We start from the raw sequence: 23,523 nt of genomic DNA, 5'->3' as shown, positions 1-23,523 counted from the left end.
GTGGGTTGTGTGGCGAACACAAGTCGTTTATTATTTCGCTGCATGGCCTGCTGTTGCCACTGCCACATGCCGCATCATAAATAAATTTCGCAGTGCATTTAACGGGAATTGTGGGGAACCCCCCAAGGGGATATGCGATGTCCATACGATATTCATGGACTGCAATCCATACAATCCATATACATGTGCTCTCGTGCACATATCTACGATATATACAGATATATATTTATATCTTTATCTCTCTGTCTCTCGTTTGTGTGTGTGTGCTTCGTATCTGTGTGTGTGTGTGCATATTTATCTCTTGATTTACTGTCCATCCACCCTGCCTGCTGCAATGCAATGCGATGCTGCCTCCTGCCGCAGGGTCATCATTACGGCCATTGTAACAGAATACAGGGTATCCCCCCCATTAAGGATATAAACAGCCTTCGGATACCATAAACTCCAGCGCTTTATCATTTTTACATATAATTATATATAATTCCGACTTTAATCGGAATTCAAAGCTTTGTGGCATACCCCAATTTGAACGATACACAGCTCAAATTTGCTTATCTCCTGTTTTATCTCTGGATGTTCTCTGCCTCAATGACTTTTTGATAGCCACAGAATGAGTCCAAGACACAGGCATCCAAAATTGTATTTTATTTCCAGCATTCCATCATTCCTTTTTCTTTTCTTTCCAGCATACCACTTTTTTTCTTCTCTTTTTTCCAGGATACAATCATTCCCATTGCCTTTTTTAACCTTTTCCAGTGCCAATTGTTAAGAGAACCCAAACAATGTCCATTCTTCAGCCTGTCTTCTTTTCCAGGGCATTCTCTTAGTTGGGCCAAGAATGGCGAGTATTTGCCTCTTGCCAAAGAGAGAGAGAGAGAGAGGCATTTTTCATGTCTCTGGACTTTCGCTGATGAGTTGAAAATTGTGAAATTTAATGCGCTTGCAAAATTTATTCATAATTAAATATAAATTTATGCTCAATTGTGGTTTTAACACACGATGCAACACGAGTGGGGGGGATGCGATTCGTTTCGTTTCATTTCGATCCACACACACACACACACACACACACACACACACACCCCAGAGCTTGCAGCAGCGTCAACATTTTCTTGCATCAAACAGCAGCAGCAACAGCAACCGGCTGCAGCGTCGAGTACAAATGCCATTTGTCAACTTTTTCGCACACACACACACACACACACACACAGACAGAGAGACATACACACACGTATCATAGATTTATGTATGTATACATTTTGCACACACACACACACACACACACACACACCATTCCAACCATTTCCATCACCGTCCATCATCGTCATCATTAGAGTTGTTTCCAGCAAATTAATTCCACAGCCAATCCATACAGCAAAAAATCAGTAAAAATAATTAAAGTAGAAAACAGTAGCGAAAACATTGGAAAATTGATATAGGAATTGCTCTGCTGTAACGATCCCTGCCATCCCCGCCTGAGTCGCAATTTTAATCAGAGGATCGCAGCCCTTTTTTTCTGTTTCCAGTTCTACAGAAATCCAGTCCGGATTTAAATCACACGAAAATTATTCTAGATTTTTATCTAGATGATTACCGAGTACTTCCACCGTGAGCTGGGGCGGTGGGATATATACGTACTCTCTCCCTATGGGATATATATTCGTCTGTCAATCGATATGTTGTGCATACAATATGTTGTGCTGTGTATCCGCCATCGGGCCTATTAAATCCATCAAAAATGTGATACAAAAATATTTCATAATAAATGATTTGCGATTTCCAAAGTAGCGATAAAGGCCGACCGACAGTCCCCGCCCACCATTTCCTTACAGCGGCAACAACAATAAAGTTTAATAACCCGAAAGGAATCCGAAGCGAGAGGAGGAGGTGGCAGGAGTGGGACAAAAACGGAAGAAGGGTGGAAGTGAAGTGTGGAGAGGAGAGGAGAGGACGCAACGCGTGTATAATCAGCATCATCAGCGACATCAATTTGTTTTGCCGCACCCCACCCCACCCCACGGCCCTACGTTCCGGATATTACGTTCCCCCAACCCCCATGCCACCACACTCTCCCACTCTCACTCTTTGGGCCACTAAGTGCCGTTAGACGAAGTGTAAATGACGTGTAAATGGGCAAAAGAAAGAAAAAATCCCACCCCCCCACAACACGCTGAGAGGGAAAGTATATTTTTGGCCCTGAAAATATATGTATGTATATTTTTCTCTGTTATAAATATAATTTATGATTGAAATACATCCAAACTTTCTTTATATGTTTATGTGTACGATGTACATAAATATGTAGGATATTAATTCTCTGGCGATTAACAATGGAACGACAGCGAATGCGGTTGACTCCGTCGCGGACTCCTCTCAGACGATACTTGAAAAAGTTTTCAAAAAAAAAAAAAACAACCCACACACAACTTTGGAACTCCAAAGGTGTGAGAACAGTGAGAGAAAAAAAGAGAGTGGGGAGGGGGGTTGGTAGAATCCATTGAGAGAGAGAAAGACCTTTCTACAAATTTTTTCGAGTTGTGTTAAACTTTTGGGGGGCTTTTAATTTTCATAAATCAAAATGCGCTTTTCAATTGCTTTTCCTTTTGTGTAAAACAGAGAGAGAGAGAGAGGAAAAAGGGAGAGGTCCTCCAAGAGTAAGAGTCTCCACTGTAATGGAGCAGGGGACGGCTGGGAAGAGCAGCGGAATGGGGTATACGGATTGGCTTGGAAATCTCTTGCAGCAGGAGAAGTCTCCACTGTCAGAGAGGGGACCTTCGGCAACGGAATAGGTGACTATTTTTTTTTTATAATTAAATCATAAATTATAAGAGAGCATGAAAAAAGACGAAGGAAAGGGGGCAAGAGGCGAAAAAGAAATCGAAATGTTCTTGGAATTCTTTTAAATAATTTATTGAGCAATTTATTTCACATTTAGATGAAGGAATATTCATTGCAATGGAAAGCTCTCTGAGGCATGAAAGTGCTCTTCCTTTCAACTATTCTCCAATTAAGTGGAGCACCCTATTCCCTCCCCCCCTCCTACCCTTTTTTTCCACTGCAATTTCCACAGCAATTCCCTGTCGTTGCTGCTTGATTTGATTTGATTTATGCCACGCCGTTGTATGCAACAGCTAATGCAGCTTTGCAAATGCCTTAATATTTATGGAAAACATTACCACCGCTGCCACATATCCTTTACACTCAGCAGATCCCTGCAACACGATGGTAGCTGCCACACTCCTCTCTGGCATCGTTTTATGCTCTTTTAATTTGCCCCAACCACCCAGAGGCGTCCCCTCGAAAGCGTTTAAGAGGCATCAGACATTTGGCTCTCCAGCGGAATAGGCAAAGGCTCATCCAACGATAAAGCATATTCTTGATCCAACAGCTAACATTTCTTTTTCATACAGTGATCATTCGATGCCTCCGTTACAGTGAGACTTCTCCTCCCTCAGAAGATTTCCATATTAGTTTTTGGTTCTTCCATCGATTTTCGAGGGTATCAAACGAAAGACTCCCTCTCGATTTGCTTCGTTGTTTGGTTCTGGTCTCGGTCTCGGTCTCTGTCTCGGTTTCTGTTTCTCTTTTCCTTTGCTTCTAGCGTGGCTGCACCTCCTGCTAGACGTGTTGCTGCTGCTGCACTGGCGGTGTGTGTTTTCCTATGGATGGGTGGTGGGAGGCACTGTCTCAAGGGCGCCACAAAAACCGCGACACACGAGACGAACCCACTCCTCCTGCTCGCTCCTGCTCGCTCGTCAGCATGATGCGAGGGCGGGGGGCAGACTGCGGTTCAGCTTTCGTATTGCAATAGCAAAAATTTCAGAGCAAAAATCAAAAAGTTTCACGAGTGAAATTTCGCACAAGTTTTCACAGATTTACGGCTTCAGGAAAAACCTACGGGGGTGGTTAGGGTGGTGGGTGGGCGGTATGGGCGGGATAACTAAAGGAGTTTCTTCATGAAATTAGCTATCCATAAATTTTGGAATTTAGAATTTCATTCGCCATTTGCTAGCAGGGACTTGCCACTGCTCTGTTCACCGTCCGGCCCCACTTCGAGCGCCTGTCGCTGGCACAGGATTCACTCCACACACACACACACACACACACACACACAACACACAAAAAAAAAACCCATGAGGATCCGGGGGGGAGGGCCACCAAAAGCTAACCTTGAAATGTTCGCTTTCTCTCTCCCTGCGGCCTTCTCTGTGTCTCTCCTCGCATCTTCCTGCGTCTCCCTTTGTCATCCTCTTTGTCTTTGTCTTCTCCGGTGTCTAACTCTCATGGCTGCTGCCAAACAGCAGCAGTATAAACGGATGTGACAATTGAATTGGCGGCAGTGTTGCTGTTGCTGTTGCTGTAGCCCCTCTCTAACTGTAACTGCAACTGTAACTGTAACCCTGGCAGCGCTTTGGCTTTAGCTTTTAGCTTTAGCCTTTGATGCCATCTGCAACATCTCCTGATTCCTGCTGCTGCTGCTGCTGCTGCTGCTGCAGCTCCTGTTTCTGTTTCTTTTTCTCCTTTTGATTTCTGATTTTTAAATCTCTTTCTCTCGCTCTCTCTGTACGGCTCGACTTTCGCAGCAGCAGCGGAATATGTCATGTCAACTTTGGTTTGGACGACAACTCTGGCAGCTTAAGCGAGAGTACAGTCCCGTCCTGTCCTGTCCCGTCCCGTCCTCCGTTCCGCTTTTCAATCCAATTCATTTCAATCGAAACCAATTCGAATCCCCTCCAGCCCCCCTCTCTCTCACCATGCAGCCACCGTTTGCTTATGGTTTCAATTTTGATTCGTTTACAGATTTTTACACTTGCAAAAAATTACCAAAAAAAACATTTATGAAAATTTGGTCAAAATTTGGTGCCACAAAAAAGGAAATTCATAAATTTAGATAATTTAAATATAAATATATATGTATATAAATTTATTTTTATTTAATTTTATATTTTATTTATTTATATTTTATTTATTTATATTTAATTTTATATTTTATTTATTTATATTTTTTAGAGTGTAGAAAACAACATCCCAGTCAAAGCAGGATGGTGAAGGGGTGGGTAGATAGGAGCCCCTGATAGGAGTGCGAGAGTACGAGAGTACGAGAGTACGAAGTAGCAGTTACAGTTACAGTTACAGTTGGAGTCAGCACTGACGGATGGACAGATGGACAGACAGATTGTAGATAGCTAGATATTGGAGGGATGGGATAGCTGGATAGCTGTATGCATGGAACGACGGACCAGAGCCAGTGCGAGAGAATCTGTCGATAGTTTTCGCATTAGCAATGAAATTGGAAGCCACTTGGAGGGGATTGGTGTTACGGTCGAGCGGGGTGCGGGGGGTGGCGGCTTGTGTGTGTGTAAGCTGCTCAGATAACATTAGGATTTTTGCTTTGTTTGAGCGGAGAGTGTATTTTTCACAAATATTTACAAAGTGTAAGGCACTTCTCAACATTAAGATACACTCCCCTCTCCACTCCACTCCCCTCCCCTCCACCCCTACCTGATTCAGCAGCATTTTCATGCCCCGCTAAAGTTCCCACCATCGAAAGAGGGAAAACTCTTCTAACCAAAATGGATTTGCAAGGCCACTCAATGACCTCTCCCCTCCACGCAACCTCAGTCCCAAATGCACAAAAATCTCAAGTCAATTGTTAAATGAAAAGTCAAGCGTCAAATCATTCAAACAATTTTCATTTTTATCTGCTGTTTCCTTCTTTTATCAAATATTTAAATATAATCCAGAGGTCAAGACAGAAATCGAGTGGGAAATCGAGTGAGAGAAGGAGGCTGAAAAATTTAAAGCAAATAGTTTTCAGATAAACAAACAAAAGTCCTTTCCTTTCCTGTCCTGTCCTGTGCTGTCCTGTCGTATCCTATCCTGTCAGCAAAAGGATATTTGAAAAGCTTGTGAAATTTCTGTCTGGCAAACTGAAGGAAAAAAGTGCAAAAAATGCAACAAAAGTTGTGCGCATTTGTCTGCGGGGCTTCCTTTCCACCATTTCTGACAGGCATTTAATTGTTAGATTTCGATGGAGATTGATGAGCTGGGATGGTTGGAGCAGATATCATCGGAGCAGGCAAACCAGATGAAAGAGAGGATGCTCTCTTTTTCGTTCTACTGTCACAATTATCTTAGAAACAGCTTCAACGGAGAGAGCCTCCCCCCGCCGCAAAGAGAATATAGAGGCACGTTATTTTTGCAGAATTAATATACGTATAGTATGTACAAACACATGTAGACATATATCTTGTATATATATAAAACAGAGGCTATTTTATAAAGATCTCTAGCAAGTATTTTTTTTGTGTATTTTCTCAGAATAAAAATGTAATTTAATTAAAGATCTCTACAGACGAAGCAGCAGTGGAAATCCCCTTCCAAGTGAAAATATCAACACTTTTAAAACCTCTCAAAGCACTCATTAAATGATGTTGTTATTCACAATTTTTAAATTCATTTCCCATTCATAATTCTAATGCGCAACAAATTCTATAGAATTCCCAGCGGTAAAAAATCCCACAAATACTCGTATTATTAGGCTTTTTGCGTTTTAACGTTCTCGAAAACGAAAATCTTTTTATAATTATACGAATCGTTGTACATCAATCATACATAATGTATGGATCTTATTCTCTCGATTCTCCCTCTGGTGAACTTCTCTGACATACATACGCTTGACACAAAAAATATATAAAAATCTCTACAATAATGAGCGGAAAACGTTGACTAGAGAGAGTGGGAGAGAGAGGTAAAGAGGTGCTGTTGCGTCGAGGCGACTGCTGATAATAGATAACCTTTAGGGTCAGAGCAGCAGTCGCAGTCCACTATCTGTTCGTACAAATAAATATGTAGATGTACGAATATTGTACGAGTAGTTTGGTCTGGCTGCCTTTGTCTGTGATTCGCCTCTGTTCTTGCTGTATCTTGCCACACACAGCTTGCGGCTTCTTAACCAATCTACACGTAATCCAATTGTGCCTTCATCTGCCTTCCGTCCACCCAGAAGCACTTCAACAATTGTTTTTGATTATTTAATTTGCCAGACTTTTGCTTTGGCTTTGGCTTTGCCTTTGATTTAGTTTCAGTTTTGTCTTGTTTGATCAGTTTACGTTTCTATTTCCCAAAAAAAAAAAAGGAATACGGGGCAGTCCTTGAGCAGCAGACCACAAGATTTGTCTCTGTCCCTCCACCTCTCTATCTCTCTCTCTCTAGATCCTTTCTTTCTTGCCAAGGATTTCCTTTTCGGTTCACAGATTTTGCCCCCGTCCCCATCCGACCCGCAGTTCTTCTACTTTTTGCTTATGATTTAGTCCCTGCCGCAGTTCTGGGTAGGACCTTGAAAATATTGTCAGGCGCATTGTTACCAAAATGTTGTTTTTGGCCCCAAAAAGACCGCAACACAACAAATGCCACGGCTGTTGCCACACTGCCGCACCGCCACGCTGCCACAATGCTACACTGCCCCCCACACTGGGGAACACAACACACAAGTGTCGTGGCTGGAATGAAAATGGATGCTGGGTATACCAAAGATGGGCATATACTCGAATATTTTTTGATTTCTTCAAACACACACAATATTTATTCTGTCTTCTGTTTCTGCCGTATTTTCTTGTCATTTTTCTTGTACGTTTTATCCCACTTTTTGTCTAGAATTAGTTTGGTATTTTCACGTATTACTCTACTAGTTTTGAGGTATAACTTGAAGTCATTTTCTGCGCTTATAATGTGTAGTAATGTATAATGTTATCCATTCTAAAATTTATTTTATTTTCTCACTTTTTAAAAAATCATCAAAGGGTGAGATATTAAAAAGGTCGACTCATGAAGTCGAGCATTTTCTGTTTGTCTTTTTTTTTTTCTTGCTTTTGGTCCAAACGTGCAACATGGCTTGCAACATTTCCACCTCAACCGTTGCACTGTCCCCTCCGCCCCTGCATCTCCTCAGCTCTCAGCTCTCCGTTTACCACCCCTTTTGTGGCCTTTGTCTCTGTGCATTTGGCTTGACAGTCGTCGCAGTTGCAGTCGCAGTCGCAGCAACCAGAAAGTGCGCTCTGAGCTTTTGTTTTTCGCCCCCAAATACCCTTTCCAGTCGGGGCGGAGCGGGGGTTATGGAAATGTCTACGTATAGAATTTTACAAAGTCCTGTTTGTATTTGCAGATCTTTAATTTGATTTTTTTTTTCTTCTGCTACAAAATGACTACGAAGAGGAATAATATTTTTGGCCTACAGAAGGAAGCTTTGCATAGAGTTATAAATGGATCTGCAAGGGTATCCTCCAAAGGTATCCTCAATTCCGCTCATGGTTTTGGTTCTCTGTTGCTTCTTCTCTCTTCTCCTCTGTCTTGTTGTTCGTTGTCGCTCTGCCGATTTCTCATGCATTTCCCCCTCCCCATTTTCTTTTGTGGGCCTTTTTCTTTTCCCTTGACAAATTCCCTGTCCTGCCCCTGACGGCGCTTCTGGGGCAACATTTTTTCCATATGTTGCATTATTTAAAATACGTTTAAACGCTGCAACCGAAACCCAAATCTGAGGCGAATCTTTCAAGGGAGTGGGTCGTCAAGGTCATCAGCCACAAATAAAACTTCACTTCAGCGACAATTATCTCTGTGTTCTCGTGGCATAACTTTCAATCGGAGCTAATTGTTTCGGAATCGCGGGGAAAAACTTTTCCCCCAAATGTGGGGGGGGGAGGGCGCTTCGGCTTTTCCTCCCCTTCGACGCATCGCATAAAAGTTGCAAATAATTTGCGTGGAGCGGAGTCGAGTCGAGTTGAGTTATAATCGAAAATAAATTAGTTTCATTGGAAATTACTTATACGAGAGAATGCGGCAGCGGCAGCGGCGGCAACGGAAAGTTTATCTTTTGGCAAAACATGGAACAAGTTTTCCGCCCTGTAGTTTTTCCCAGAGTCATTTTGCATAATAACGAAATAACGATATAATTTTTGAGGCAAAGAGGCAAAAGGATTTAATTGATTTTGATCGATGGCGCTAGTCGTTTCGGTCTTCGTTTAGTCGTCCAGCCAATTTCGAATTTCAATTTGAGTTTCAGTTTCAGCGCTGCAGCATGAAACATGCCACATGCCACATGCAACACCAGAGATTCGCATTCACTCATGCTGGCTTTGACTTTGACTTTGACGGATTGCGGGGCTCAATAATTGCTGCAAATGGATAGAGCTGGGCGGCAAGGAATAGATTATATTCTCTATTGTATTATTTTCGCTTGTGAATTTCTAACAGAAAAAATGCATTTAAAATTTATTCCTAGTGCATAGGGAAAAATCTTCTTGAAATTTTTCAATTCTAGCTGTATTTTCTATCTGCTGAATTTATAAATTTATCTATTTATGCCAGACCCTCAAACTTACAGCAAATCCGAGTTACAATGCCCCCTCCAATAAATGCAACTTTTTGGGACTTTTGTTACCCTTTTTCGAGAGGGTTGTAAAACCACTTCAATAACCCACTTTTCCGGGTAACTCTATAATAACTCTATAAATTCCACAACTGAATGATTGCCCAAATGTCAAGGAAAAGTTTCAAGGGGAAATTCCCCGTGGCAGGGGGAAAAGAAAACAAAAAAATTCCAGAAACCAAAAATGGAAAACTTTTTCCCCACTTTTTCCAGCCGCATTTCCCGCATCAGGCATTTTCCCCAGATTGATTTGTCAGCCGCCATGGCTCATGCCGCATGCCTCATGCCCCATGCCGCATGCCACATGCCACATGCCAAACCACACACACGACGCGAGTGGGGAAGCCATAAGCACATTAGGCTCTCAAGATTTCCACATGAAATGCGGGGCACACAACAAAAGTCGCCTGCAAATTAATATGCAACGCGAAAAGGGAGGGAGGTCTGGGTCTGCCCCATCAGACTTCAGCCCGTCCCACGTTCCACGCCCCTTTTCAAAGTTAGTTAGAATGACTAAATAGTAACACATACTGACCTGTGACCTACTCTCCATCCACGGGGGAGTGTGTTGCAAGACGAACGCAGTTGCAGGAACGGCAGCACGGCAGCACGGGACACAGTACGTTGCAAGAACGGGAACGTTGCACAGCGGTGGGCGGTAAACAAAAACACAAAAAAAAACGTGAAGAAAACGAAACAACAAAAAATACAATATAGAAAATTTTGTTATAGAAAAAATTGCACTTTATCGTCCGCCCCTGCGTCGCCAGCAATGTTGTTCCGGAAAACTCCCAGAAAAAAAAAAACAAAAAAAAACAAAAGCGGAAAGCATTGAAGGAAATTTTCAACAAGATTTTCCGGTAATTTACATTATAAAATGTTGAAAGAAAATTCGAGTTTTGTGAATGCAAAAATTAAGTTTACTTTTCAAATTTTGACTTTAAAAATCCGCGAATACTTCTACGCTTGCCAGAGGCTTTTCGAAAACCTATTCTGGAAGTTTTCTGGAACGTATCGTGGCACGGGGGCATATACATAAGTATGTACATATGTACATATGTTGATATGTGTATTTGTGGCTTGAGTTTTAGGGCTCGACCGCCGACCGCCGACGGACGATAGGACGACCGTACGGGGGCCGCACTGTTTGAAGTCTCTGAAAGAGGGAGGGGTCCTGCTCCATGGTCCTTGGAAGCCGGAACACGCGATGGTTGGAAGAACGGTAGGGATTCCATGGAGTAGTGCTCGAGCAGGAGGAGGAGTATGGGCGCTTAGATCTAGGGTTCTGTGGGTGTTGTCGGGGGTTTTACTGGTGGGGGGCGCTGACTTTTATTCTGACGGACTGTTGCGTGTTTTGGAGCCAACAACTGCGACGTACTCTCGCTGCTATTGTTGCTGTTGTTGTTGTTGTTGTTGTTGTTGTTGTTACGAGTGGGGTTTATGTATATATACTTTCTATTGTATTATATTTTATATGCTTTGACAAAGCCCCCAAGCCACTTAGACAAACTGCTTCAACTTTCAGCCGGCACTGACTGGCTCTCTGACTGGCTCTCCTTCTCCTTCTCTTGTTGTTGTTGTTTTGTTGTTGTTGCTGGTTATTATTGTTATTTAATGTTTATAGTTCGCCGAACAAGATGCGATGCCCCATATGCCTAGAGGGGCAGGTACATACATACATACATGTACATGTATGTAGATATGTATTTTCTTTTTTTTTCTTCTCCTAATCCACCTCCTTCTGCACTCTCCCCCACTCGATTGAAGGCGTAAGAAAATACATTATAAGCCAATGATGTGGTACACACTCGTATGTCCCGTATTACATTACCGTTACACTTGGCACGACACAAGGGGAAATTCTCTCCCTCCTGCCCGCTCTATCACAGAGGAAATTGGAACACACTCAGTGGGCGAGAGGAGAAATCATTCATTCAAACCAACAAAGGCGCAAAATGAGAAAACGAAATGGAAGTCTTTCGTTTCGCCGGCGGCTTCCTTATCGCCTCACGACGACGATTGATCCCCCAAGGGCACAGTTATATGAGCGGCTCGCCCGTTGGTAGATTTATTGATTAAAAATCAAAATGGGAGGAAATTTTCAATGATCACGAACATTGGCATGATCTTCTCTGGGATTTTGTGGCTCCTTTACTGTCTGTTTCAAATTTGATAGTTGAATGATTCCTTGTAGAAATTGAGAATTCCCCATAGGCAATCAGTATCTAAGGGAGTAGCACGAAACTTCCAGTGAGTGCAAATGTCATACACATATTGCCCTTGAAAAATTCCACAAAATTTCAGTGTCCCAAAGTTCAATGCCATTTTTTACACTCTTGAAATAAGCTTGAAATTGGCCATAAACTTGGATACTCTTTAGATATCTTTCCGCTCGCTACACACAAAAATTCATTGCACTTTACTGTTGATTTTTGTGCTGTGGAAAACATTTCAATTCCTGGCAATTGAAGTCAATCAATGGAATCGGCAACAAATTGCCATTTGGACTCGAATCATTTGCTAATTAAAACCACAGACAGAGACAGGGAAAGAGAGAGAGAGAGAGAGACAAATGACGATCTCACGACTAGTGTCGCGGCGATCGAGCGAGCACACACGTGATATACTATATACATATGTATAAGAAAGTGGCGACGGGGCAGATGAAATATGTATGTAAATATTTTAATTGATCCCCAGAGGACAGCAGCAGCGGCAACAATAGCAAACGAGTATTACGCGAGTATTTCTTAATAATCTCAGGCTGGAATTCACTTTATGTGCTTGTTATTTTGTTTTGTTTTAATCACTGTTGTTTTTTTTTCTTTCTTTTTAGCTGCTAGATGATTTAATGGCACACACACACAGTAAAAAAAAATTATAATTAACAATTCTTAAAAAATATCTAAAACAGAGAGAAAAAAATCCCAAATCCCAAATCATTAGCACTTTTGATTGTCTCGGTTTCTCGTTTCTCGTTTGTGTTTTGTAGTTTTTTGTTTGAAATCGCGCTTGGGAGTGAAATCACCGCAGTGGCGAGGCAGGCCAGAGAGCTCCGATTTACGTACGTTTAAAATTGCGTCAAAATCTGTTTTTGGGGCCGGGAACAAAGTCGCTCGAACAAGCTGTAGAAGTCGCCGAAAAAAAAATACACCTCCGACACCTTCGATGCTCCACTGTGGACTGCGAGGCGCCAAAGCGCCAAAAACCGGTCTCGTCTCGGTTGCCGCCAGTTGTTGTGCTTCGTGGCGCTCGTCTTTCTATTCGTGTTTCGTTGTCGTGCTCGTGTTCGGCCATCGGCCTTCGGCCCGCTGTTCGCTGCGCTCTGGCCTGCCCACCCCCCCGCCGACACTCCATCAGTGTTTTCAATGCCAAGCAAAAGCAGCTGTTCTCCAGCATGCATTTTGTTGCTGCCTTCTCCTTCGCCGTCTGCGTCTCCGTTCCCGTTCGCTCTCCCAGCAGCGCCCAGCAGCAGCAGTAATGCATTCGCACACTCGTATACCCAACAAATGCCAGTGCAGGGGGGAACTTAGGCGGAAAGGTGCTCTCTCCTGGTGTTTGCTGGAAACAATTTCATGGTCAAACTATTCGGAAACGTTCACTTGTTCCATACTCAATACGAAGCATTAATTGATCCCAAATGGGCGCTCATTCTCTCACACTCTGGTGAGCCTCGTACAGAAAGAGGAATAGACAAATGCCTAGCAAAGCCACAGCAAAAGAGAGGAGGGAAGATCTCCTCCACTGAGCGAAATTTCATAGGCAATTCTCTGGGTGCAAGAAGAGAAAGTCCCACATGGCTCTCGGCTCATACGAAATTTGTAGATAAATCTATCATGAAATTCGATGGGTTCTCCTGTTCTCCTCTCTAGTTGCTTCATAAGCTCGAAACACTCACCTGCCTACCCTGCACAGACATAACGGGTTCCCAAATGGATGGCAGGCAAAACGAATAACGGAACAGACGGAAACGACAGTGGGAATGGCGACATGGAGCAAAGTTTGCTTGCCGCTGAGAAATGAGTTTAATTGGGAATCATTAAGGAAAGCTGTGTGCTCCGAGTGCTCTGAGTGCGAGTGAGATGCCATCTCCCATGATCCCTACACACACACACACACACACACACACACACAACAGGAACAAAAGATTTTTCTAATTCCTAATGAGTTATTCTGGCCATTACATGAGCAGAGAGCATCGTTATCAGTAGAGCAGACTGGACGCAGCTCCCAGTTCCACTTGACTCCAGAGCCAGAGAGAGAGCGCATTAGAGTCGTCGTCGTCGTCTCCCTTCCTGCCTCTCCAACTGATTGCTGTTTTTGTTGATACTGTAATTATGTGTTTGGGGGGGGCAAAGGGTATATTGGTTTAAGGGATAATATGTACATATATGCCAGATATGCCACAGATTTATTTGTTTTAACCCAACCTATTTCATAAAGACCTTCGTGGCTGCACCTCTTTGATACATTTTAAATATCCCACAAAGGGGTCCGAGAATTTTTGTCATCTTGTTTTTACACATATGTATGTATGTACATATAATGCTAGCATTTACTGATAAGATATGTCTGGAAACTGATCGATAGATCTGTGAAAAATTATCTTCATTGAACGAAAACTCGACCAAAAATATTCACCCCTTTGGGTTGCGATATTGTGACTCATATTCGAAAGGGAGATCTAATCTAATGATCTGCATTATTATAGTCTCTGGAATGTGCTTTACTCTTATTCCTGTCTAGCGGAGGTACACCCCCAGTCGCCTCTCTCTGCCAGGACCTGCAATAGTGCTCTTATGTGTATTTATTTTGCTGTTTTTTTTTTTTATTTTTACTTCAAGTTCAACATGTGCCCCCGATCCCGATGCGGCGCCGGACACTCACTGCTTGTTTAATTTTAATCGTACATACAACAGACGAGACACATGGAACGAGCACATTGTACTGCTCGTATTGTTGTGGCTTTTTGTTACATTTTAATGCTATGCGGCCTTTGTTTCGTTTCAGTCGTTGTCTGTATTTTGGATGCACATGTACATACATATATAAATATATACATATATGTATTATGATTATATTTCGTTGCTTCTTAGGCCCCTAATGTCCTGCTATACTATACATATACATATAGTACGCCTGGAATATATCCACTCGTATCGTATATCAGGAGAGATAACTGTCGCAGTAATGTAATGTAGTCCATTTGCGACAAATATGCGACCAAAAAGATAGAAAATGTTACTCGGACAATGGCTGAAAATTGTTCGCATATTCATGACCGAATTACCCAGATTTTTGGAGGGCGAGCACAGCCAGCCAGCCAGGCCAGGCCAGTCCAGCCCAGCCCAGCCACACTCTCATATGCCATGTGGAGGGCCCAGGCACAGGCACAGTCACAGGCACTGGACACAACACCCCCAGACCACCCAGTTTACCAGTTCCAAGAGCCATCTACCCAGTCGCCCCACCATCCTCCTCCCCAGTCACCCATTTGTGTGGACAGAGCAAAACAAACAGAACCATTGGCACAAGGCACGCAAATCTCGGCTATGACCAAAATATTTGCCAAAGTTCGTTGGGAAGTCCTACAAAAAATGGCAGCCCTGCGAAAGAAGCAAAGAAAGAACTCCATTGGGGCCATGAAGACACGCAGAATACCCTAGAGAGGAAATCGAGCAGAAATTAAGTTAATATCGCGATCAATCCTTACCGAATCTCCACAGTAAACGAAGAAACGTTTTGGTTGAGGCACTCATGAAAGTTGCACAGATTCTTGGCCCCAATCTGCCTGCAGTAATCGGCCAATCAGCCACTTTTTCTATCAATCAAAGGTGGGTATTCCTACCCACGATAATTGCCAGTTGAAGCCGTGACTTGCTGCGTCACACGCGTGCAGTACATATACCCTTTCGAAGGGGTTATACAAAAACAAAACAAAAAAAAGTCAAAGCTATGCCAAGAAATCAAAGTGGCAGCCAGTGGCGGACAGGAGGGACAGGGCGGACATTGGACACAAAAGCAGGCCGGATATATTAGCCAAGACAGGCGGAGGGCAGGACAGGACAGCACAGGGACAGAGACAGGGGGGCAGGACAGCATCAGCATCATCGTTTCATTTCGCTGCCGCCTGCGTCAATGACAACAAATTCGTTGTAAGCTTTCTCTCTCTGCTCTCTGCTCTGCTCTGCCAGTTCTAAGCCCTTCCTTCCACTTATTTTGGGCCATTGCGGCGGGCGCATACATGTCGGCGGCCCCACATTTTGGGTGGGCGCCCGCTATCGCATCATTGGCACAAAAGCAAAGGGCCGCCATGCCACGCCACTCCATACGCCCCACTCGCCGACGATGTCATTGGCGATGGGCGACTAATATTTGCCAAGCGTAAAGTAATAAAATATTTCTTCGGTCAATAAATGCAATTGAATGTGAACAGAAAGGGCCGTGGGGCTCTCTGAATGGGCCGTCGAGAGGCTAGCAACAAATTAAACGAGAGGGAGAGAGAGAGAGAGAGAGAACGACCGACAGAATGCCCTAAGAAATCAGAAAGGTGCAACAAATAGATCGAAAATTATAGATGGGATAGAGGCAACCCCACTTGGATCAATAATTGCTAATTTCTTAACAATTTTTATCATTTTTAAAAAAGTATTATTTATTGTTTTTTTTTCTTATCAATTTATCTTCGATTTATTATCAATATTGCGACAGTTCCAGCTGCTTTGGCAGCCCCGATGAAAATTCTTCGTTCAATTGAATACGAAAAAAAAACACTCAAAGCGAGTGGAAGAGAAACCAAGGGCCATTCGTCTGAGCTTTAGAAATATCTATGTCTTCTTTCTTTGCTATTCAATCTTTTTGGGATGTCCCACTCTCATGTCATTTTAGTGCCCACTCCACTCTCCACTCTCGGCTGCTGCTGCTGCTGCTGCTGCTGCTGCTGCTCCTCCTCCTCCTTCTCCTTCGCTCCCCCCACTCGATATTCGGCAGCGTAAAAGCTTTTGTCATTTGTTTGCTTTAGAATGCAATAAAAATGTTATGCCAAAGGATAAATAAACACGCTGCTTGCATGTTGCCAAAAATCAACATGCAGCTGAAAGATATATATATGTATGTATGTATATCTGTGTATATGTAGTGGGGAAAGCACAAGATGACCAGATGACTGTGAAAGCAGCGTTTGCGAGCGGATATTACGAATACAGCAAAAGAGTCAAACAGTCAACAGATAACAACAGATAACCCAATGGGAAATGCTACAGATGGAGAGAAATAAATTCGTACTGCGAACCACTAAAAGATAGATATTTTATAAAGAGCAAGAGACAGATACCAGAACGAACAACTACAGATAGGAAAAATATGTCAAAGATCTAGAGGAAATAGAAGAAGATCAGGGTATGTACCCGGGTCTAAATTAGTTACTTACGCAAGCGTTTCTTATGGCACGCTTCCATGCAGCAGTGCCCCTCGGTCAAAGCTTGGGCTTGAGGCTGACGCCCTGTTCTGACAACTGATAACACTCAGAGATACTCGTAGCACTCGTTGTGTTTCCCCTCACAGCAACAACAACAGCAACAACAACAAAAATAAAAGACAAAAGACAAAAAAATACTATGACCATACGTGACTGTGTTGGCAAATTATTTTTAATATCGTGGAAGAACCACAAGATACAATTGTCGAGACCCTGGGAGGTGCTATGGATTGTGTTTGCGCCAGTGATGCTCTGCTTCGTCGCTGTGGTCATGCGCTGGATAATGGAGGTGGATATGCGGGTGGACAGTGTGTACGATCCGATCGATCTGGACCGCAGCTGGATGGAGCTGATGGATACACTGGCGGAGCGCCAGAAGATCGCCAAAGAGTACGGCAAGGAGAACAATCCGTTCATTCCAAAGCTGTTGATCGGCTGGGCACCCGAAGAGTTCAATATTTTCGAAGAGACCATCACACAGAGCCTCAAGAAGCTGAAGCCACTGACGGCGCTCAGGTTCAAGGACTGCGACCAGCTGCGAAAAGAAGTGCGAAGTAAGTACCTCTTCGCTGGCATCTGTTTCGATGAGGGGCCCTTCGATACGGAATACGAGTTCGTTGAGGGCTTCCTGGCGCCCACGGACCTCATCCAGCCGGTGCTCAACTACTCGATTCTGTTCCCCAGCGAGCTGCGGATCATCAATGACAGCTTCATCAGCGCCAATTGGATGACAAACTACCTGGACGATCAATCGGCCACCGTGCAGGAGCGTCTCGATCGGCCGTACTGCGGCGGCTATGTGGGCTACGTTCGCGAGGGCTTCATCCAGATGCAGAAGGTCATCAGTGAGACATTCCTGGCCATCGTTAGTCGCAGTACGCTGCCCGAAATCCAGCTGCGTCGCTTCCCCATCATCGGGCGCAGGCAGGATCCCCTGTTGCTCTACCTGGATCGGGGTCTGGCCCTGCTCTTCATCATTGGCTTCCTGTTTCCCTGCCAAATGTTAGTCCATGTAAGATTATCGATAGTTATCGATTAGCTCTAACCAGGCAATTACCATACACTTTTGCTCCTTTTAGCAGGTGGTAACCGAGAAGCATTCACAGCTGCGTTTGTTCATGATCAACATGAATATCGGCAATACGATACACTTTATTTCGTGGTACTTCAAGGGTGTCTTCTATATGCTCTTTACCTCTCTGTTGATTACGCTGCTGTGCAAGGTAAGTGCAAGCTACTAATCGATAATTATCGATTTATATTGCACCGATAAATACATTTGTAGAATTATCTATTATCGATTTAATATCGAATTAAAATCTGATTAATTTTAATTTTAAATTGTAAATCGATTTTTAGATACACTGGAGGAATGACCATGGAGTCCTCACGGAGACCCCCTGGCATGTTCTACTACTGATACTCGTTTGCTACAATCTGGCTGGTAATGCGTTTGCAATGATGGTCTCTGCCTTCTTTAAGCACCCCTTGAATGCCGTCCATGTGCTGACTGTCCTGTGGATTGTCACGTACATGCCGTTCTTTGTGCTGTGGAACAATCCGGAGCAGAGACTGCAGGCCCTGCGCTACATGTCCTATGCGCTGCCCAACTGTGTGTTGGCCAAGGTGATCGAGACGCTGGTGGAGCGGGAGCTGATCTTCCACAAGAAGTGGTCTGACCGCGGCTTCGAGCTGATCTTCTCCACCGAACCGATGAGCGTCAACAAGAGCGCGTGGGTGTTTGCGGCCGCAGCGCTGGTTTACTGCATCATTGGCCTCTACATGGACATGTGGAATGCCACCGAGATGGCCAACAAGCGAATGAAGCGTCCAACGCGGGGCGGCAGCATGCCCGATGACTTTCAGAACGAGCGACCCGAGAGTTTCACGCACCAGGGCACCACCATTGGTGTGAACTCCACGAAGATCTACGAGGTGGAGCCCTCGCATCGACGCTTCAAGCTGAAGATCAAGAAACTGTGCAAGCGATTCGGGTCCAGCGATCATGCGGCTCTCAATCTGTTCACGTGGAACGTCTACGAGAACGAAGTGACCATCCTCATGGGCCACAATGGCAGCGGCAAGACGACGCTGCTGAGGATACTCGCCGGTCTGTTGGATCCCAATCGGGGATCGGTCATGATCTCCACGCATGACATTGAAACGGAGCGAATGGCCGCCTCTGCGGAGCTGGGTGTCGCCCTGAACAACGATCTCCTGCTGCTCGATCTGAGTGTCATCGATCACATCCACTTCGTGTGCCAGGTGCGGGGCATGCACGAGAAGAGCCAGATTGTGGCGCAGGCGAACTTCTACATGCAGGCAATGAAGATCACCCATCTGAAGAGCCGCAAGGTGGGGCAGCTCAGCGACCCAGAGCGGTGTCTCTTCAGTGTGTGTTGCGCCTTCCTCGGCGATTGCTCCATCGTCCTGATCGATGATATACACTCGGATCTGGACAAGCCCACACAGTCGCTCATCTGGGGCCTCATCAACGAGGAGAAGTCGCGACGCACCATTATTTTAGTTACAAACTCCTCAACTCTGGCAGAGACAATGGCCGATCGTCTGGCGATCATGGCCAATGGGGAACTCAAGTGCACCGGCACAAGGACTTTCCTGAAGAATATGTACGGACATGGATATCGATTGGTTAGTTTGAATGGATCATCTGCCATCGATCTTTCATCGATCCCTCCATTCCCACTCTCTCTTACCCACTCTCTGTCTTTGTCTCTGTCTAGACCTGCGTGAAGGGCAAGAACTGCAACGTGAATCAACTATACACGATGTTGAGCGCATACATGCCACACCTGACCATCGAGAGTGACATTGGGCTGAAGGTGACCTTTGTGCTGGAGAACAAGTACGAGGATATGTTCACATCCCTTTTGGATGAGCTCGAACAGAATATGGAGGAGTTCGATGTGGTGAGCTTTCGCATCAGGGACACCTCCATGGAGGAGATCTTTCTGCGCTTCGGCTGCGAGCAAAACGATCAGCCGGGTGGCGGCCAGATGATCAACAATCACAGCCTCGTCGTTGAGGATTACTATGCCGTGCTGGCGGCTGTCAAGCAAAAGGAAAAGATCACCGGCTGGCGGCTGTTTTTGCTGCAAATGAAGGCCCTCCTCTACAAGCGATGGATCGTGGCCCGGCGATCATGGATTATCAGGATAGTGGATGCATTGGTTCTCGCCATAGCCCTCTGTTGCACCTTTGCGGCCATTCTAATGTATGGCAAGAGCTTTTCGCTGCTGCCGCTGACATTCAACCTGACGGTGCTGCACAGCATCGAGGCGTTTGCGGAGACGCTCACGCAGGGATCCAAGGATGTGACCGGCATGCATGGCTACTACACGGAGCTGCTCTACTGGTATGACGGTCATGTCGATCTGCTCACCAAGGAAGTCGACGGCAAGTCCCATCTGCTGCACAACAGCGATTTTGCGCAGAATGTCAACTTCCGTTTCCTGTTTGGGGCGACATTCAGCGATAAGCTGGTGACGGCATGGTTCAACAATATACCACTGCACACGGCCCCATACAGCCTGAATGCGGTGCACAATGCGGTGGCCAGGTATCTGCTAGGTAACCTGCCTCTGTCTGCGTCTCTCTCTTAATGCCGTGATTTGAACCCCTCCGCAGACAAATCTTCGATGAGGAGGCCACCATGGATGTGAGCCTGTGGCCAGTGCCCTTTCACACGAACATCAATACCTTTGCCCAGGCGTCGCTCACCTTGGGCAGCCTCCTGGCCATCAACATCACGTTCGTGCTGAGCTTTGTGTGGCCAAGCATCTCGATGTTTCTCGTCCGCGAGCGGGCCAGCACGATGAAGAAGCAACAGTTTCTGGCCGGCGTCAGGCTGCACACCTTCTGGCTGGGCTATATCCTCTTTGATTGTGTGCTGCTCTTGATTCTGGTGCTCTCTGTTATCACCTGTGTGGCCATCTATCTGCATCCACACCATGATATCCACCTTTACAGTGGGTACTCCATCTCATTTTAGTCTTTAGTCAGCCCAATTCCCCATTATTATTGATTTTCTTTCAGTTTTCCTTACGTTGACACTTGTGCTTTTGGGTCTGGCCGTGATGCTGACCACCTATGTGGTATCGGAGCTGTTTGGTCATCCCCTGCATGGCTTTGTCACGATCTGCCTGTGGAACTCCCTGGGCATTATCATCTTCAATATTGTGGTATCGAACAATATGGAGAATCTGCCCGATTGGTTTCAGCTGCACATCCAATACACCTCCGCCGAAATGATCTACAAGCTGTTCATGATCAACGAGTACAGACTGTACTGCCAAGATCCAGATGTCAATTTTCTATCCACAAAGGTGCTGCGCTGCGAGAGTTTTCCCAATTGTTGCAGTTGAGTGGCAGATGAGAGGGATGCTTGATGCTTGATGCCTAGACTAATAGTCTCTATCCTCTCGTTCCAGTCAACTATCATTACTTTATGAAGGAGCATGGCATCGCCTTTGAGTTCTCAATGATGGTGCTGCACATTCTGCTGCTTTTATGCCTCCTTGAGGGCGCGGAATTCTATACAGTTCTCGCCTTTGGCTTCTGCAGGCGCAAAATTCCCGAAGAGTGCCGCATTTCGGCGGACAGCACGCCCAGGCCCACGCTCAAGGATGCCACGGCTGTGGATGCCTCTGTGATCTCGGAGCGGAATCACATTGCCCAAATGGAAGAGGAGGAGCGAAAGGAGTATTCCCTGATCATTCACAATCTGGGCAAGCGCCGCAGAAAGCGCTACCTCATCGATCGATTGGATCTGCGCATAGGCAAGTGAGTGATATCGATATTTATCGATGGGTAATGGTTCTATCGAAGCCTTTTGCTTTTGCTGATCGCAGGACCGAATGCGTCTGCCTGAATGGCTACAACAGTTCGGGAAAGACGACCTTCCTGAGGCTCCTGTTGCAGGAGACGCGCGCCTCCTGTGGTCGCATTTGGGTGCGGGGCTACTCCATGGCCCGGAAGCGCCTCCAATGCTACCGCAGAATGGGCTACTGTCCGCAGAACGACAACCTGCCGGGTGAGTTCACGCCCATGGAACTGATGTACATCCAGGTCCAGCTGCAGGGCCATTCCTACGATGTGGCCAAGGACGTGATCGAGGGCCTGATGCGGATGATGGGTCTCCAGAGCTGCTGCAATCTGCCCATTCAGTACTGCACGACGGGCCAGTGGCGTCGCCTGCACTTCGCCCTGGCCATTCTCGGCTCACCGGCATTCATCTGCGTGGATGGGGTGCCGGCGGGCATCGATCCGGCGGGCAAGAGGACGATCTTCACCATCACCTCGTACATGATGGCGCGTGGCAGTAGCTTTCTGTTCACCAGCCTCCTGCCGCTGGACAGCGAACGGCTGTGCCAGCGTACGCCCGTCCTCTACGACGGCCAGCTGTGGGCCATCGGTTCGTATGAGGAGCTGAGCGACAACTACAAGAACGGCTACCAGGTGGAGGTGCGCTTCAAGCGCAAGGCCAATCCGAACGTCAGTCTGACGCGCAGCACATGGAATCGCATCGGCCAGATACCCATGTCGCCGCACAAGAAACTGTCCTCGTTCATGGAGCTCAAGTTCCCACGCGCAACGCTCCAGTGAGTGGGCTTTCCTTCTGCCTGTAATTTCATTTCGTAATCCCCATTTTCCATTTTCCATTTAGCGATGAACAGAGCGACTCAATGATCTTCCATATGCCACTGGAATCGACCAGCTTCTCGCAGATATTCCTCAGCCTGCGCAAGGATACGTTTGAGCTGAATATTGAGGACTTTTTCGTTACCCGCAATATGGTCATTGGGTTGCATGTCTATCTGTTTGATCGCGGCAGCCGAAGGTATACCCCAACGTCCATTACGAACTCCACATAATTCCATTGACTACCTAAATATAAACGTACATATTTTTGGGGAAACATACGAGTATACCTTTCGTTTGGCTTCCATTTATCAGGGGAAAATAGGAAACCACAAAAGTAAAATATTATGAGCGAAATGAGGTTACAATTTCCAAGAGAATTTAATTTTATTCCAGCTTAGAATGGATAGAGAATAGATAGAATCACTATCATACCTTTTATTATATGTACGTGTGACGTGTCATGCAGCTGCACTCCTCGGCCGCCTTGGTGTCACTGCTTGACATCTCTTTTAGATCTTTCTCTTTCCCCAAAATCAAAACCAAATACAATTTGGAATTTATAATTTATTTTTCCGTATATTACACATTTAACATTATCGCTCAGGTTCCACAGTAAAATGTAACTATTTACAGTTTGGGTTTAATGTTTAAGCCCCCCCGAAATCGTAAGTACAAACACATCCATAATAAATATACGTCCAAGTACATCGAGTTGACATTTTTAAAGCTAATATGGGTATTCTTTTTGTGTACCTTAGAGAAGAATACTTTTGATGGCAGAACAAAATACAAAAAAAAAAAAAACAAAAACTAAAAATTAAAAATGATAAAATGATATAAAATCTTTGGAACTTATCGTGCATTTTCAGGCAGATACGTTATACGTTATATAATATATATATATATATATATATATATGAATATAGATCTCTCTGGTTTTGTTTATGTTTAGGTGTGT

The 23,523-nt window shown here is 44.9% G+C and overlaps 2 protein-coding genes across 4 annotated transcripts in view; one reads left to right on the top strand and one right to left on the bottom strand.

Moving 5' to 3' along the window:
• LOC111065035 (glycine-rich protein DOT1) overlaps positions 1–12,621 on the bottom strand; it is an 80,227-nt gene extending 67,606 nt beyond the window's left edge. The window contains exons 1-2 of one of the 2 annotated variants that reach the window (XM_022352991.2): positions 12,493–12,621; positions 9,960–9,966 (exon numbers count right to left, since the gene is read on the bottom strand). The gene's annotated coding sequence lies outside the window, so the exon portion shown is untranslated. The remainder of the gene's footprint in view (positions 1–9,959; positions 9,967–12,492) is intronic. The other variant, XM_022352990.2, reaches the window with a different exon arrangement.
• A 4,329-nt stretch (positions 12,622–16,950) lies between these two features.
• LOC111065171 (phospholipid-transporting ATPase ABCA3) lies at positions 16,951–22,841 on the top strand. 2 transcript variants are annotated; one of them, XM_022353181.2, is made up of 10 exons: positions 17,028–17,455; positions 17,586–17,913; positions 17,981–18,124; positions 18,261–19,553; positions 19,646–20,481; positions 20,550–20,890; positions 20,958–21,281; positions 21,353–21,704; positions 21,773–22,522; positions 22,588–22,841. In XM_022353181.2, the coding sequence occupies exons 1-10, from the start codon at positions 17,127–17,129 to the stop codon at positions 22,793–22,795; spliced, it is 4,905 nt and encodes a 1,634-aa protein (XP_022208873.1). In that variant the 5' UTR covers positions 17,028–17,126; the 3' UTR covers positions 22,796–22,841. The 2 variants fall into 2 exon arrangements, with proteins under 2 accessions (XP_022208872.1, XP_022208873.1); XM_022353180.2 differs by having other exon boundaries at positions 16,951–17,913.
• The last annotated feature ends 682 nt before the right edge of the window (positions 22,842–23,523 follow it).

This window comes from Drosophila obscura, unplaced genomic scaffold (assembly GCF_018151105.1).
Source record: "Drosophila obscura isolate BZ-5 IFL unplaced genomic scaffold, ASM1815110v1 contig_73, whole genome shotgun sequence".
NCBI classification, from domain to species: domain Eukaryota; kingdom Metazoa; phylum Arthropoda; class Insecta; order Diptera; family Drosophilidae; genus Drosophila; species Drosophila obscura.
This window is presented reverse-complemented; position numbering and strand designations above follow the sequence as displayed.